This window comes from Rhodnius prolixus, unplaced genomic scaffold (genome assembly GCF_049639745.1).
Source record: "Rhodnius prolixus isolate KJV_2025 unplaced genomic scaffold, Rpr scaffold_10, whole genome shotgun sequence".
In the NCBI taxonomy this organism is placed as follows: Eukaryota; Metazoa; Arthropoda; class Insecta; order Hemiptera; family Reduviidae; genus Rhodnius; species Rhodnius prolixus.
This window is the reverse complement of record NW_027411615.1, coordinates 24,450,514-24,464,131: the sequence shown is the minus strand read 5'-3', so window position 1 is coordinate 24,464,131 and position 13,618 is coordinate 24,450,514. Positions and strand designations below refer to the sequence as shown.

Here is a 13,618-nt window from a genome sequence, read left to right as displayed (position 1 = left end):
GATCGATATTATTGCAACTAGTTTTACAGTAAATTGTACGCTTTTCAAGCTTTATTCCATAAAAATTGATATTTATAAATTATGTGGAGAAGAATTATTTGGAAGCTGCCTCAACCCTGTCTGTTTTCACTAAATAATATCGCAGTTGTACTTTCATTTTCTATTGCCCAACCATTAATATAGTTTTGTGTCCAGTTTTGTTGAACTTAAAAATATAAACAAAAAAAAAAGTGCAAAATACTAAATAAATAAAATTGTGCACATTACGAGGGTCGTTTGGAAAGTCCGTGCAAAGTCAGAGAGATAGCACCACTGGCGCGTATCGAGGTTATGTTTAGTTAGTAGCATCTCTTGGAAGAACACACACCAAGTTTCAGCCAGATCGGTCTATTTCTTTGTCTTTGGCATTCGTTTGAATCGAGGAAGTCGAGTGATTTTCAAAAAATGGACGAAAAAGAATTTCGTGTGTTGATTAAACACTACTTTATGAAAGGCAAAACGCCTCAGGAGACTAAAGAGAAGCTTGATAAACATTATGGTGACTCTGCACCTTCGATTAGAACAGTTTATAAGTGGTTTCAAAATTTTCGGAGTGGCCATATGGGCACAAGTGACGCTGAACGTTCTGGACGCCCTGTTGAGGTTACTACTCCAGAAATCATTGATAAAATCCATGATATGGTGATGGATGACAGAAGAGTGAAGGTGCGTGAGATTGCTAGTGCTGTGGGCATCTCGAATGAACGGGTACATAATATTTTGCATCAACATTTGGACATGACAAAGCTATCCGCAAGATGGGTGCCGCGATTGCTCACGCTTGACCAAAAACGAAATCGTGTGAAGTGTTGCAAGGACGGTTTGCAGCTGTTCCAGAAGAATCCGCAGGACTTTAAGCGTCGTTTCGTCACTGTGCATGAAACATGGATACATCACTACACTCCTGAGACCAAAGAACAATCTAAACAATGGGTTACCAAGGGGGAATCTGCGCCAAAAAAGGCGAAGACCGTTCCTTCGGCCGGAAAGATTATGACGACTGTCTTTTGGGATTCACAAGGAATAATCCTCATCGACTATCTGGAAAAGGGTAAAACTATTACAGGTGCATATTATTCATCGTTATTGGACCGTTTGAAAAACCGAGCTGCAAGAAAAACGCCCACGATTGGCCCACAAAAAAGTCCTTTTCCATCACGACAACGCACCAGCTCACACCTCAGCAGTTGTGGTCGCAAAATTAATGGAAATAGGGTTCCAACTCGTTTCACATCCCCCCCTATTCTCTAGACTTGGCTCCCTCGGACTACTATTTCTTCCCCAATATGAAGAAATGGCTGGCGGGAAAAAGATTTTATTCAAACGAGGAGGTGATTGCAGAAACGAATGGCTATTTTTCAGACTTGGACAAATCCTATTATTCGGAAGGGATCAACAAACTGGAGCAGCGTTGGACGAAGTGTATAAGCCTAAAAGGAGACTATGTTGAAAAATAAAAAAGGTTTACCCCAAAAAATTAAGTAGTTTTTATTTTTGCATGGACTTTTCAAAGGACCCTCGTAAATGTTCCATTTGTCGTGGAACATTGGTCTAGAACAGAGATGTGCTTTTATGTAGTTTCTGCTTATCTTAGTATTAAATCAAGCTTAGCAATTCTTGCCAGTGAATCTTTTTTCTTCATTTTATTTTAATTTTTTTAAACGTTTATTTGACTTTTTATTAAGTTTATTTTGAGAGAGACCCGTTGATGTTTTAACAGAACGATAGTTAAGAATTCAATGAAACTTAACAATAATTTCCTTGTTTATTCTTTAATTCTTATGAGAATTTAGGACTGTAATTAAATAATTTTTATACGATTTTTTTTTTGTTAATAATTAATTTGTCTGTAAGGAACATTTAATTTTATAGTAAGATTGTGCCTTCAAAGATTGCTTATATCGCTTGTTAATGGATTTTCTTGGCGTAATACTTTATCTGGAAAAACGGACTTCTGCTTTAGTTTAGCTTTGCTTAAGTAGAAAAAAAAATTCTAGTTTCAAATTCAAGTGATTTCTTGAAAAAAAGCTCCCATTTTTGCTACGGGAATTAACTACCCAAAATCAGGTATTGTTTACAGGGGCGAAATCGCATACTATATTGGTTTTAATTATTTCGACAATTTCCAGTAAATATTTCAGGCGGAGCGTAACGTCCAACTATCTATTAGGTGCCGTGGACGGAGGCGACTAACAAACATACTTTACTGTAAATTTCTTTTATTAACCATTAAATAGAATCTAAGGCCTAAGACCGGGAATCAAACCCAGTACCATAATACAATTAGCTTTACTGGTCTCGCCTCCAACCGCTCGGCTACCGTGGCGCCTAATTTCCAGTAAATATAAATTTGGTTTTACGGGCGTTGAACCTAAAAATATATTTAATTTACCTAATTATAATGGTGTTTATACAATATAATTATTTGTTTAAATGTTTAACTTCTTTAGCAATAATACGGAATTTTTCTCCCAATTTCTATAAACGTCTTTATTCTTGGTCTTATTTATTTGGCCTTATTTTAGTCAATGTTTTTCGGAAATGCAGTTATTTTTTACCAAGATAATAATGGCGACTTGAACACAAAATTTAAGCAAATGTTTTCATTTTTGCCTAGAATTTTTGTTCTTGAATGTTCGTAGTGCTTTATGCATTCTCAGAGCGAAAGTAAATTCGCGCAGTTGTAGCCTAATACAAAATTTGCTTTATTTCCGTTTTTGTCGATCAAAAAACAATTTCTTTGCTCGATGGCACGTCGAAACTCAATAATTTAAGGATTCATTTAATATTCTAAAAAGTAATTTAATAGTTACCAAGAAAAGCCATACTATTCCTCACACTGCTTTACAACTCTGTGCTCAGAACGACGCACTTTCCCACTCTGTAGAAATTCTCAGTCATCAAAAGGATACCAAAACCGACGAAACCCATCACTAGTATTACTTCCTACCGACCAATCTGCTTACTACCACTTCTTTCCAAAATCCTCCGTAAAGCTACTTCTTAAAAGACTTTACCCTTTAGTGTCAGAACAAAATATGATTCCGGATCATCAATTCGGATTTCGGAGACATCACTCAACTTCTCACCAGGTGCTTCGCGTTGTAGACACTATCGCTACCTCCCTCGAGCGAAAGCAGTATTGCCCGAGTGTTTTGCTTGACATCGCTCAGGCGTCCGACAGGGTGTGGCACGAGTGACTACTGTTTAAGCTGAGGGAGATTCTTTCTCATACATACTACCTCATCCTCAAATCCTTACAAGATCGATATTTCAGAGTCAACTGTGGAGCAGCAGACTCTGATATCCATGTAGCTCGAGATGGTGTTCCTCAGGGCAGTGTCCTAGGTCCTCTTCTTTACTCCTTTTATACAGCAGACATACCTCAACATCCAAATACCATTCTCTCCACCTTTGCTGACGAAACCGCTATCTTATCTCCTCATTACGATCCTCTTATCGCTACACGAACTTTCAAACGCACATCAACCACTTACAGGACTGACTTATCAAATGGCAAATCTAAACGTTACGAAATCAAAATATATAGTATTTACTCTAAGACGAAAAATCCTACCTCCCACCATCTTAAACCAAATTCCTATACCAACTGTTGTCAAAGTACGCTACCTTGGACTGTACCTAGACAAACGGTTCGACATGGAATCCCCATACTAGACTGAAAAGACAAGAAACTAACCAACGCTACAAACTTCTCGCCAGACTACTTGACAAACGATCTAAACTCAACCTACAAAACAAAAGACTCTTATACCTGTTGTTACTGCGACCTATTTGGTCATACGGCATCGAAGTATGGGGGATCGACTAAACGTTCCAATTCTTTACGCATTCAGACTTTAGAATCAAAAATACTACGAAAACTACTTAACGCTCCATTCTACATTTCTAACCTCACCTTTCATAATGATCTCAAAATCCCTTTCATCAACGACCTTACTAAAACTCGTTTCTTAAAATTTCATTCCTTTACATCAGCTCATCCTAATCATTTAATTGAACACCTATCTTCTTCCACATTACCAGGCAATCCTCCAAGGAGATTGAAGAGAAGATGGCCCCGCGACCTACTCTCCTTATAACAGTATGCTGATCTGATCACGTTAATGGAGTGTCACCACTGGGTGCCTTCTCCAATCTTCAATCAAGACACTACGTATATTACATCGCATTTGCTTGTTGCAACAACCGTTGCAGTCCCAAATTTCAATAAAAGATTTTTTAAAAAAATAGTTCAATTTTTTTTTCTAAAAATAATTTATTTATTCATTAAAATTTAATGTTAGAAATAATACCCGGATGTTCGTGAGCAGTCTGCCGTATCTCTCTGACCATAGAAGGATTAAGATTTGTGGCACTTGTTGCGACTTAATTTAAACTTTAAGCTGTTAACGAAATAGCTTATAACATTGACAAAGCCTCAATAAACAACCACATAGTTGCGAACTAATAAATTATAATTAACTATAGTTAATACACATTGGCGGCATTAGAGAGAGCTCTCATGCGAACAACAAGGAGGTTATAGTTCGTGTATTAACTGTATTTATATACATGGGCATTGGACAATCACTTGTTATAATCTAAAGTAGATAATTTGTTATGAATAATGTAGGATAGAGGCGCCTTGTTATAACAATCGGCTGCCTTCTTGATCTTTTAATATTTATAACGCTGACTTTTGCTCCGCACAGTTTGTACAACATTACTTTCTTTATTCATGTACCACTTTTTGCACATAATTTATATATTAAACATGGTATATAAATTATCAGTCAGTATATGTTTTCTTGTTTGTTTAGAAATGGTTCTTTTTTTAGAAAAAGTATTTCTGTATAAGTAGATGATAATTTCTATTTGTAGACAACTGTGCTTTCTATTGTCTGAACTTTCAAAGCTTGTAAAAGTTGAATTTATGAACTTAAAAAGAGGTTTTTGATACTTTTAACTTTCTCTTTAATCGTAAAATAAGTCAATTTGTTCGAAATTTCACTCAAAATCAGTGCCTTTACCTTGTAGCTGTACATATGGTGGATTTGTTTCGAAACTGCACATTAGGGAGTTTTTTGATTTGCGAAGAAAGTATGAATTCTTTGTTTGTAGAGGAAACTAGTCTTTGATTAATTGTCTTTATTGAACAGAAGAGATTTGGTATTTTAGTTTTTATTTTTTGGAACCCCTACACTAGACTTAAAAGAGCAGAACTAAACAGACGCTATCGACTACTTAAAAGACTCTTAGTCGATAGATCAAAACTCTCTCTGGACAACAAAAGACTGATTTATACTTTTATTTTGAAACCCATCTGAGCGTATGGAATAGAGCTGTAGGGTTCAACCAAGCGCTCCAATCTCCAAAGGATTCAATTGCTACAATCTAAACTACTTCGAACTATCGTAAACACTCCATTTTATGTCTCCAACCTGACTATTCACCCAAACACGATACAGAAAACTTCACTTCAGTCAGCAATCTTATATATAAATCCTCTAGCTCAAAATCTTTCTTCTAGAACTGTTCCTGACAACCCGACAAGACGCCTTAAAAGACAGTAGCCTCGTGGTCTCCTCTTAAGTGAAGAGAGTGACTAACCATATAATGTTTTGGAGTGTTACCACTGGGTAACTTCTCCACTCGTTACCTTATCATTTATTACTCTATCGTATCATTGTTACTTATAGCGCTAACGCGCTGATTGTAGCACAATAAACGCAAAAAAAAAATGAAACATGATTTCTATGCCGTGTTTAAGTTCAATAAAGTGTTAACGGTAAATTAAGTGAAAAAGCAATGCATCTGCATTACTTAATATTTTTTCAATAAAATGCTACTTTTTTCTATATTTTGACGCATCAACTTCTAACGTTATTTGCACCTTTAAAGTTGCTTTGAGGTGTGTAATTAACACGTAACGTTTTTCAGAAACCTGCACTTATTTTTTCAACTTTCAAAACTCGCTTTGTTGAAATTAATATTCCATTTGATCTGTAGCAAATGAACGTTATTAAAATATATATATTTTCTCATAAAAGGAAACGTCTAATTGAAAAATAAAAACTAAGTAGAAAGCATTGAATTATTTTCAAAAAGGACCTTGATTTGTCCGCCAACCACATAACACAACAGAATTAACAATGTGAAACTGGGACCGGAAGTTAACAATCTTACTTTTGAAAGTGCCTCCCTATAATTCAAACTTCCGCCATTTCCTCTTTTATCTACTCTTCCATCATCGCTATAAATTAGTTTTTAGATTCAATCTTTGCTCCACGGTTAACTATATACTGCTAGCACTATTGTTACGTCATGTGTTGAATTTTGAATCGGTTCCCTGTTGTTAATAACATTCAATTTAAATCCTTTTTTTGTTTACTTGCATAACTTAAAAATTCAAATTTTAAATTTACATCTGATTTTATATGTAAAATTCTCAAGAGTCGATACACCTTAAGGAAATTATAAGGAATGATGAATGATAGTTGAGGTCATTTATAACGTCATAATCCATGATAGAATTAATTCATCATTATTGCTGATTGAAGTGTACCGAACGCATGGCCCTTGGGGTTTCCGAGTTATGGCATTGCGGTTGCAAATGGTTTAAGTTTATAGTAACTGGTTCCTAATTTTTCGAACCTTAAACTTTAGGAATCATGTTTTCGAAACAACAGCTAGAGAAAGTCTTTAAAAAATTCCTAAATTTTGCTCTACGTTGAGGTTCCTTCATTAGAAGATTCTTTTAGTTTATAGGACTGAAATTTTGTATCTGTACAAAGTGAAGCGAAAATTAATCCTAAATGAATTTAAAACAATTAATTAATAACACTTCTGAAACATTGCTCATCTTTCTGACCATTGAACAAATGGGGAAATTATAAAAAAGAATATCGATAAAAAATTTAAGAATAATTTGTAAATTATTTTCTCTTACTGCAGTAAGTAAGAGAAAGGGATTGTAATTGTGCATATTTTCGATTTTTGGTTTACACCGAAAATATCTGTTGGTAGATCGGAAAGAGTTTGTTACTAATTAGTCTGTATTATTACAGCGAACTGACATTCTGCCGGACTGAACCACCACCCTCTCCCACAAAAGTGACCTTAATCGAAGTATTAGAGAAAAATGTTTCTTATAAAAGTTATAGAGCTATTTGTGAGCTATAATTATACCAAGTTTGAAGAAAATCCAAGAAGCGGTTTTTTAAAAAAAGTAAAAAAAGTGGAAAATCTATTCAGTAAAGTGGTACTTCCGGTGGGCCTATTTTAGCCAAAAATTTATTGTCGCTTCCTGTGATGTCATATGAGCTAAATATCAAATTTGAAGTTTCTACGATTATCCGTTCCCGAGATATAGCGGATAAACTCACTAGAGATGAGAAAAGTCAGTCCAAACCTTAGCCATCACAGACCGATGGGTTAGACAGACCGAATTCCAGGAATCACAGATCTCTAACCCAACCAGCCTTAGCCGTGTTTTTTAATATCATAATTCTCTCTCTTCTCTCTAACAAGCCGAATGCGATCGGTTTTTGTCGGCAATTTTCGGTCCAGTTGACCCTGAATATTAACTTTATTTCCAATTTAATTTTTTAACATCTAATATGCATACGCGCACGATCTTTTTTTTAAATTATTACGTACGTAATACTGATATTATTTAAATTGATAGTGTTGATTACCTACACATAAATCTACATCTTTTACTGGGCAAATTATACCCAAAAATTTGATTATAAGGGTACCTCGATATGGGTAAATAGGTAAGATTCTTTCTAAAGTTATAAGAATAATATGACCCAAAATCTTGGAATTTGAAATTTAAAAAGTCAAATGAGTGTTCGCACCGGCTTATTTTATGAAATATGAAAGTAAATGTGTATTCACTAGTTTATTAGAGTAAACAACAATCACAAAATTAACAAAAGGAAGTAATTGTTAATGAAAACTTACACCAATTGTAACGAGTTAACTCAACAGTTTGAATGGTTATTAAATAATGAAATTAAAGGAAGAGCTGGTAGAGTTGCGGAATTGTCTGTAATAATGCTTCTAGTTAAGTTTTACTGCGCCAGACTCTGTTATTTATTCATTTGTCCCACTTATTATTTTTTAATTTTTCTGTTATTTTTTTTCCAAAAGATTTTTTTTTATTTCATTTGGGTCTTCATCATGTCTCGTTCTGTGAGGTGAACAATGTGAAAATAATTTTCATTGAAAATATGTGTTTGTTTATTTAAGAAATAATACAAAGTAGGGGAGATAATGTTTCATTGGATGACTGAAAGTACTAACGAACTGTACAGTATTCCAGTTATTGGATTTTCCCTTTTTCATTTTTAATTTTTCTTCTGAAAAAAAAACAAGCAGACTTAGCCTTGTTGAACTTTAACACAATTAAACTTAAAGAAATTAAAGTGAACATGTACAACGTTAAAATCAAAATTGTACAAACTGTTCAAGTTCCAAGAACACTTAATTAAGTGAACTAAAGTGAAAGAAGGTCGAATGCCACATTGATTATTTTATTTTAATTTTTTGAAAGAATTAAGCTTTTTAAACGAATTCACATATAAACTGATAATTTCTTCATCATTTAAGAACTTCCATGGCTTTTAATGGACTTTTAACGAACAAGATCATTGCTAGATTGTCAATTTTATCTGGTAATAAAGCAACTGTAAGTAAACAGATTCGCTGTAAAAGTTAAGAGAACTAGCCAGTTCTGCGAATAGTTGTGTTTGTTTTAGTTGTATACAAAGGTTCTACATATAGTTAAGTTGTTGAATGTTTAAGTTGGTCATTCTGCTTAGATACCCATTATTTACCACTGGCTGATCTGGTTAGTTACTGCCGGCCATCTTTTACTTGCTAGTTATCTCTATTTGTGCATTTGCTTTTTAAAAATATAAATAAGGTTTTAATTTAAATTTTGTTATATAAATTGCATCTAAGTTATTCTTAGTGAGTGTCATTCAGTTATAGTGCAAATAATTTGACTATTGTTAAGTTACTTTAAGAATTGAAAGTGCTTTTTTTTTAATTTTTGTAAATTATTTAAACAAGGTAAGACTTAATTTAACCTGAAAATAATAGTAATTTCGATTACATTCTACTATTTTTTGAACGTAATTAATAAATATGTTTTATAATCACTTAGAAATTAATATTTGTGCTACTTAATGCTTGGCTAAGTTCAGAGATAAGATTTTTTTTTTTTTTTTTTTGGCGCATCAACAGCTGAGGTCATTAGCGCCCGGAGCTTTTTCCAGTGCACTGCCGGCCTCCGGACAGTGTTCTCTCGTTACAGACAACACTGTCCATCACCGGACAGTGAGCTGTAAGAAGCTCCTAGGAAGAGAAAATCTAAGGGTCAGAGATAAGATTGTTATTTAATTTATGATATTACAATTGTTAATTGATTTATAAATGTTTTAAAATTGTTTGTAAAGTAATATAATTATTTGATTATTCTATTTCGTTTGTAAATGAATATAATTACACAATTAGTATTATTTATATTACAAAATAGTTTAAATAGTAACTTGAGGTATCTAACACTTTAGTTTCTCTTAATTACCGACAGGAGCGCTTCATGCTTTTTATTCTAATGGTTTAAGCCGTAACCTTTTCTTATCTCACGTAACAGGTTATAATTGTGGTGGTTATGTTTCCTATAAAATGTGGTAATTGAAATAAATGTGTGTACATCACGAGTAACTTAACTCACTGGTAGTGTCTTATCTCTAAATAGATCATTTTTAGGAAAAAGGCACCTTTACAGGGAACATGTACATTACTGAAGTCATCTGTCTTTTTAGTGCAATTAGTGAATTTAAAGAGAATTTAATTTCACGAATGGCGGATAGAGCAATTCATGTGAGTGTTCAAGACAGATTTATTCATTTCGTTAGTCCACTAACAGACATGCCCAACATGATCGTTTCTTGTTCTTTAGTGATGACTTTTATTGCAGTTATTTTCCTTAACCTAATTCAATTTCGGGGAGTCTTTCTGTTTAAGAAGACTGTCCAAGTGTTTGTTTTAAGTTTCGAGACAATTTAAATTCGATATCTACATAAAAACGTTTCTTCCAGGAGTTACTTCAAATGTATTCCAGTTAGCCCTGTCTGGTTTATATTCTTTAAATACAATATTTCTGTTCATTTATTTGATTACCTCTTAAATTTCAAATGATAATGGGGCAAAACGTTTTCGTCCATGAACAGGTTTGTCAACCAAGAGTAATTCTTTACTGATCGGATGTTTCATTTTTTGAGTTTTTTTTTCCCCCTCAATGATGGCACATAAGATTCTCTGTACTTCGAGAATGCGTTTCATTTAACTGTAATTTGAACCTTTTTATCTTGGAAGTTGGTATTTTAGGGCGGTTCTAGAGGAGAGCTGTGGAAAGGCTTATGTCTTTAGTTTCATTTCAGCCGTATGCACCGGTATACAATTTGTAAAATGTTAAAAGAGAGTTTTGTGATTGTTGGTACCTATTTTGTTTTTCTTTGCTACATAAATTTAAGTTTTATATCACTTTTATTATTATTATAATTTTAATTTTTTACTACTTTCAGCATTTTTTATTTACTTCAACAATAAAAGTTGATTACATTTTTCTTAAACAAAATTGTTTTCTAGGGTCGAGTAAGAAACGAGAAGCGAGATGTACGAGTCCACAAAGTGATGGATCTACAAATTCCGCAGCTTCACAAGCTGCACGAAAAAGTCCACCGACTCCGCAACAAAATCAACCAACCAAACAGTCCAACAATGGTGAGTCCTAATTTCCATTCTATTTAACCCAAACTATTATTTATATTATTTAAATAAAGCTTCTATTTTGAAAGTGGTTTGACAGAACTAAATTACTGTTTGGTATTTAAAAAAGTTAGGGATACAGGAAATATTCCTTCCAAAACTCTTGTTTTTTCCCCCTTTAAATTCTAATAAATCTTCATTTTAAGAAACTGTAAATTTGTGAAGTTTTAATAGTTTTAAAGTTTACAAGTGCATTTCAAGGAGAAAATGATGCCAATTAACCGTCTAGTTATGAATACATCACGTCCCGTGGTGTTCATAGTACAATTTTGCCTGTGATGTCATACTTGATACAAAAAAAAATTAGTAGAATACAAGTATTAGTCTACTCTTGGTTAGTAACATACAAGGGCTGTGTTTCATGATTGTCTATTTTTGGTTTATACACATGTGTAAATAATTTTTAGTAATATTTGGCTATTGCACTGATTTTTATCTTAAGACATTTTCAAATATTCCTTTTCTTTCTTAATGAGTTTTGCTTTTTAAGAGTGGTAAATACAGTTTACTTCAAAAATTGTAGCTATAAATTATTGTTTTTCATACTTTAGAATTTAATAATTGATTTTTTAATAAAAGAATATTTATTTTGTCAAAACACTGTTTAAATAAAAATGTAGCTAACTTGTAAGGATAGCACGCTCTCTTTTGACCAGCGTTAGATGGATTGTGTTTGAATACTTTATACTTCTACCACTAGAAAGCGTGCATGTAGCTACTATGAAGTCCAGTATAGCCATGCTGTTTACTGACCCAGATTTGAAAAAATGTAATTTAAAATAACTGGGGCAGTAACGTATTTAGGTCACATATACGTGTAGATTTTTTTTTATTAGCTTTCACTATTTTTATGAACGATTTAAATCTGCCAATTTAATTTCTAAATATAATAATTTAATAATGATCCTTTATCCTTACCTGCTTGTAAATAAAAAGTATTTAAATTATTCTGTTGCGCAAATTTTTGTGTTTCTTTTTTAAATTCTTGAATGTATTTATTCGAATCAACCTTGGAGTTTCATATTTATTATTTTTGCAGTTTGATTTTTGTTGTTGTTAACTAAAGGCGTGTCCACATCGGAGGTCATTAGCATACTTAGTCTTTCTCAGTGCACTCTCGGCTTTCGGAAAGAGTTCGCTCATTGCAGATAACATCTGTGAGAGTTTCTCACCTTTTGTTTTGCTTTCCCTCTTCGCCGTCGTAAATATAATTACAGTCGTGCTGATTCTTGATTTTGAGTCGGTTCTGTCACGATGAATGTATATCCAGCTTTACTTATAAACGGAAAATCGGATATAGTTCTTTGATATTTTATTTAGGCGCTACTATGGGTTTTGACTGACTTATTTTTTTTGTTTGATACATTGAATATATAAAATGGCTCCAAAAATTTAATTTAATCTTAATATATTCGCTGCATACATTTAAATAGTTTATTTGATATACATGGTGGGGCAAAAGGTATGAACCGGTTTTAAAGGGATATAAAACAAAAACAATTCAACTTACAGAAATTATGTTTATATTGTTTAATTCAGTACAGCATCTAGTTTTTTACATTAAGTTTGAAAGATGATATCACGTAGGTGGCGGCCGACAGCATGTAGCCCAGATGTCTCCCAGATTAGTTGCTTCACTCAATTCTTCCAGCTCAGGTTCAAAAAAACTCTTCCAACATTGTCACATAGCGCTCAGCGGTGACAGTAACGGTTCGCCCATTATCCTCGAAAAAGTAAGGACCAATAATCCCAAATTGGGATACCTGCACACCATACAGTCACTTTAGGGGAGTGAAGTGGCCTCTGGTGAATTTCCCATGGGTTTTCATTAGCCCAATAGCGAAAATTCTGTTTATTAACAGCTCCACACAGGTGGAAGTGGGCCTCGTCACTGCTGAAAATTCGCCTTCAAGAGTGCATCGCGGCTGACGGCCGCCACCTAAGTGATATCATCTTTCAAACTTAATGTAAAAAACTAGATTCTGTACTGAATTAAACAATATAAACATAATTTCTGTAAGTTGAATTGTTTTTGTTTTACATCCCTTTAAAACCGGTTCATACCTTTTGCCCCACCCTGTACATTCTAAAATTATGCTCATTTTAAGGCACTTCTAAGAAGTGAGGGCAAAATTCCTCTAAGGTGCCACTGCAGTATGATGTTCAGTCTTTTCGTACTTGTTTAATTTCTTTTAAATTTTTGTACATAACTTCTAAATTCCTTTCTGTTAGGTATATTTAAACAATTTTCGAAGAAGCTTCATTCAAGCAGTGTTCCTAGATAGTATAGAAGTTAAGCTGTACTCTAAAAAGCCGTTTATTGACGGTTCTAGCTCCTATAAAATTATTTTGATCATAGTATAGTTTCCTAATTACAATTCGGATGATTTGCGACTCTCCAGTAGGGCTTTATCAATTTTTGTTTTTAAACAGTAAATTACTGAAGCTTTCAATCGAACTTAGACATAACGCAGTTTAGATATGTTAAAGTTATCACTGGGTTTTGAAACTGATTTTTTTCTGAGAGAAGAATAATTTAGTTATAGTGAAATGCAGTTACCTTTCTAAATAGTTGTGCATTTTATTCTTGGCACATACATAACTTTACTATCTCCGAAAGTATCTATTACATTCTAACTTATAAAAGATAAACATTACAAGACTCCATAACAGCGATGTATTTTACGATAAACTCGTAAACAGCGTATTATATGTGACGTTAACCATCATCACA

The 13,618-nt window shown here is 33.4% G+C and overlaps 1 protein-coding gene across 3 annotated transcripts in view; it reads left to right on the top strand.

Annotated features, from left to right (window-relative positions):
* The window catches only part of LOC141457004 (uncharacterized), a 275,187-nt gene that overhangs the window by 143,633 nt on the left and 117,936 nt on the right, over positions 1 to 13,618 (top strand). For all 3 annotated transcript variants that reach the window (XM_074133469.1, XM_074133468.1, XM_074133470.1), the window contains exon 4: positions 10,705 to 10,839. In XM_074133469.1, coding sequence (XP_073989570.1) covers positions 10,705 to 10,839 — 135 coding nt within the window. The remainder of the gene's footprint in view (positions 1 to 10,704; positions 10,840 to 13,618) is intronic.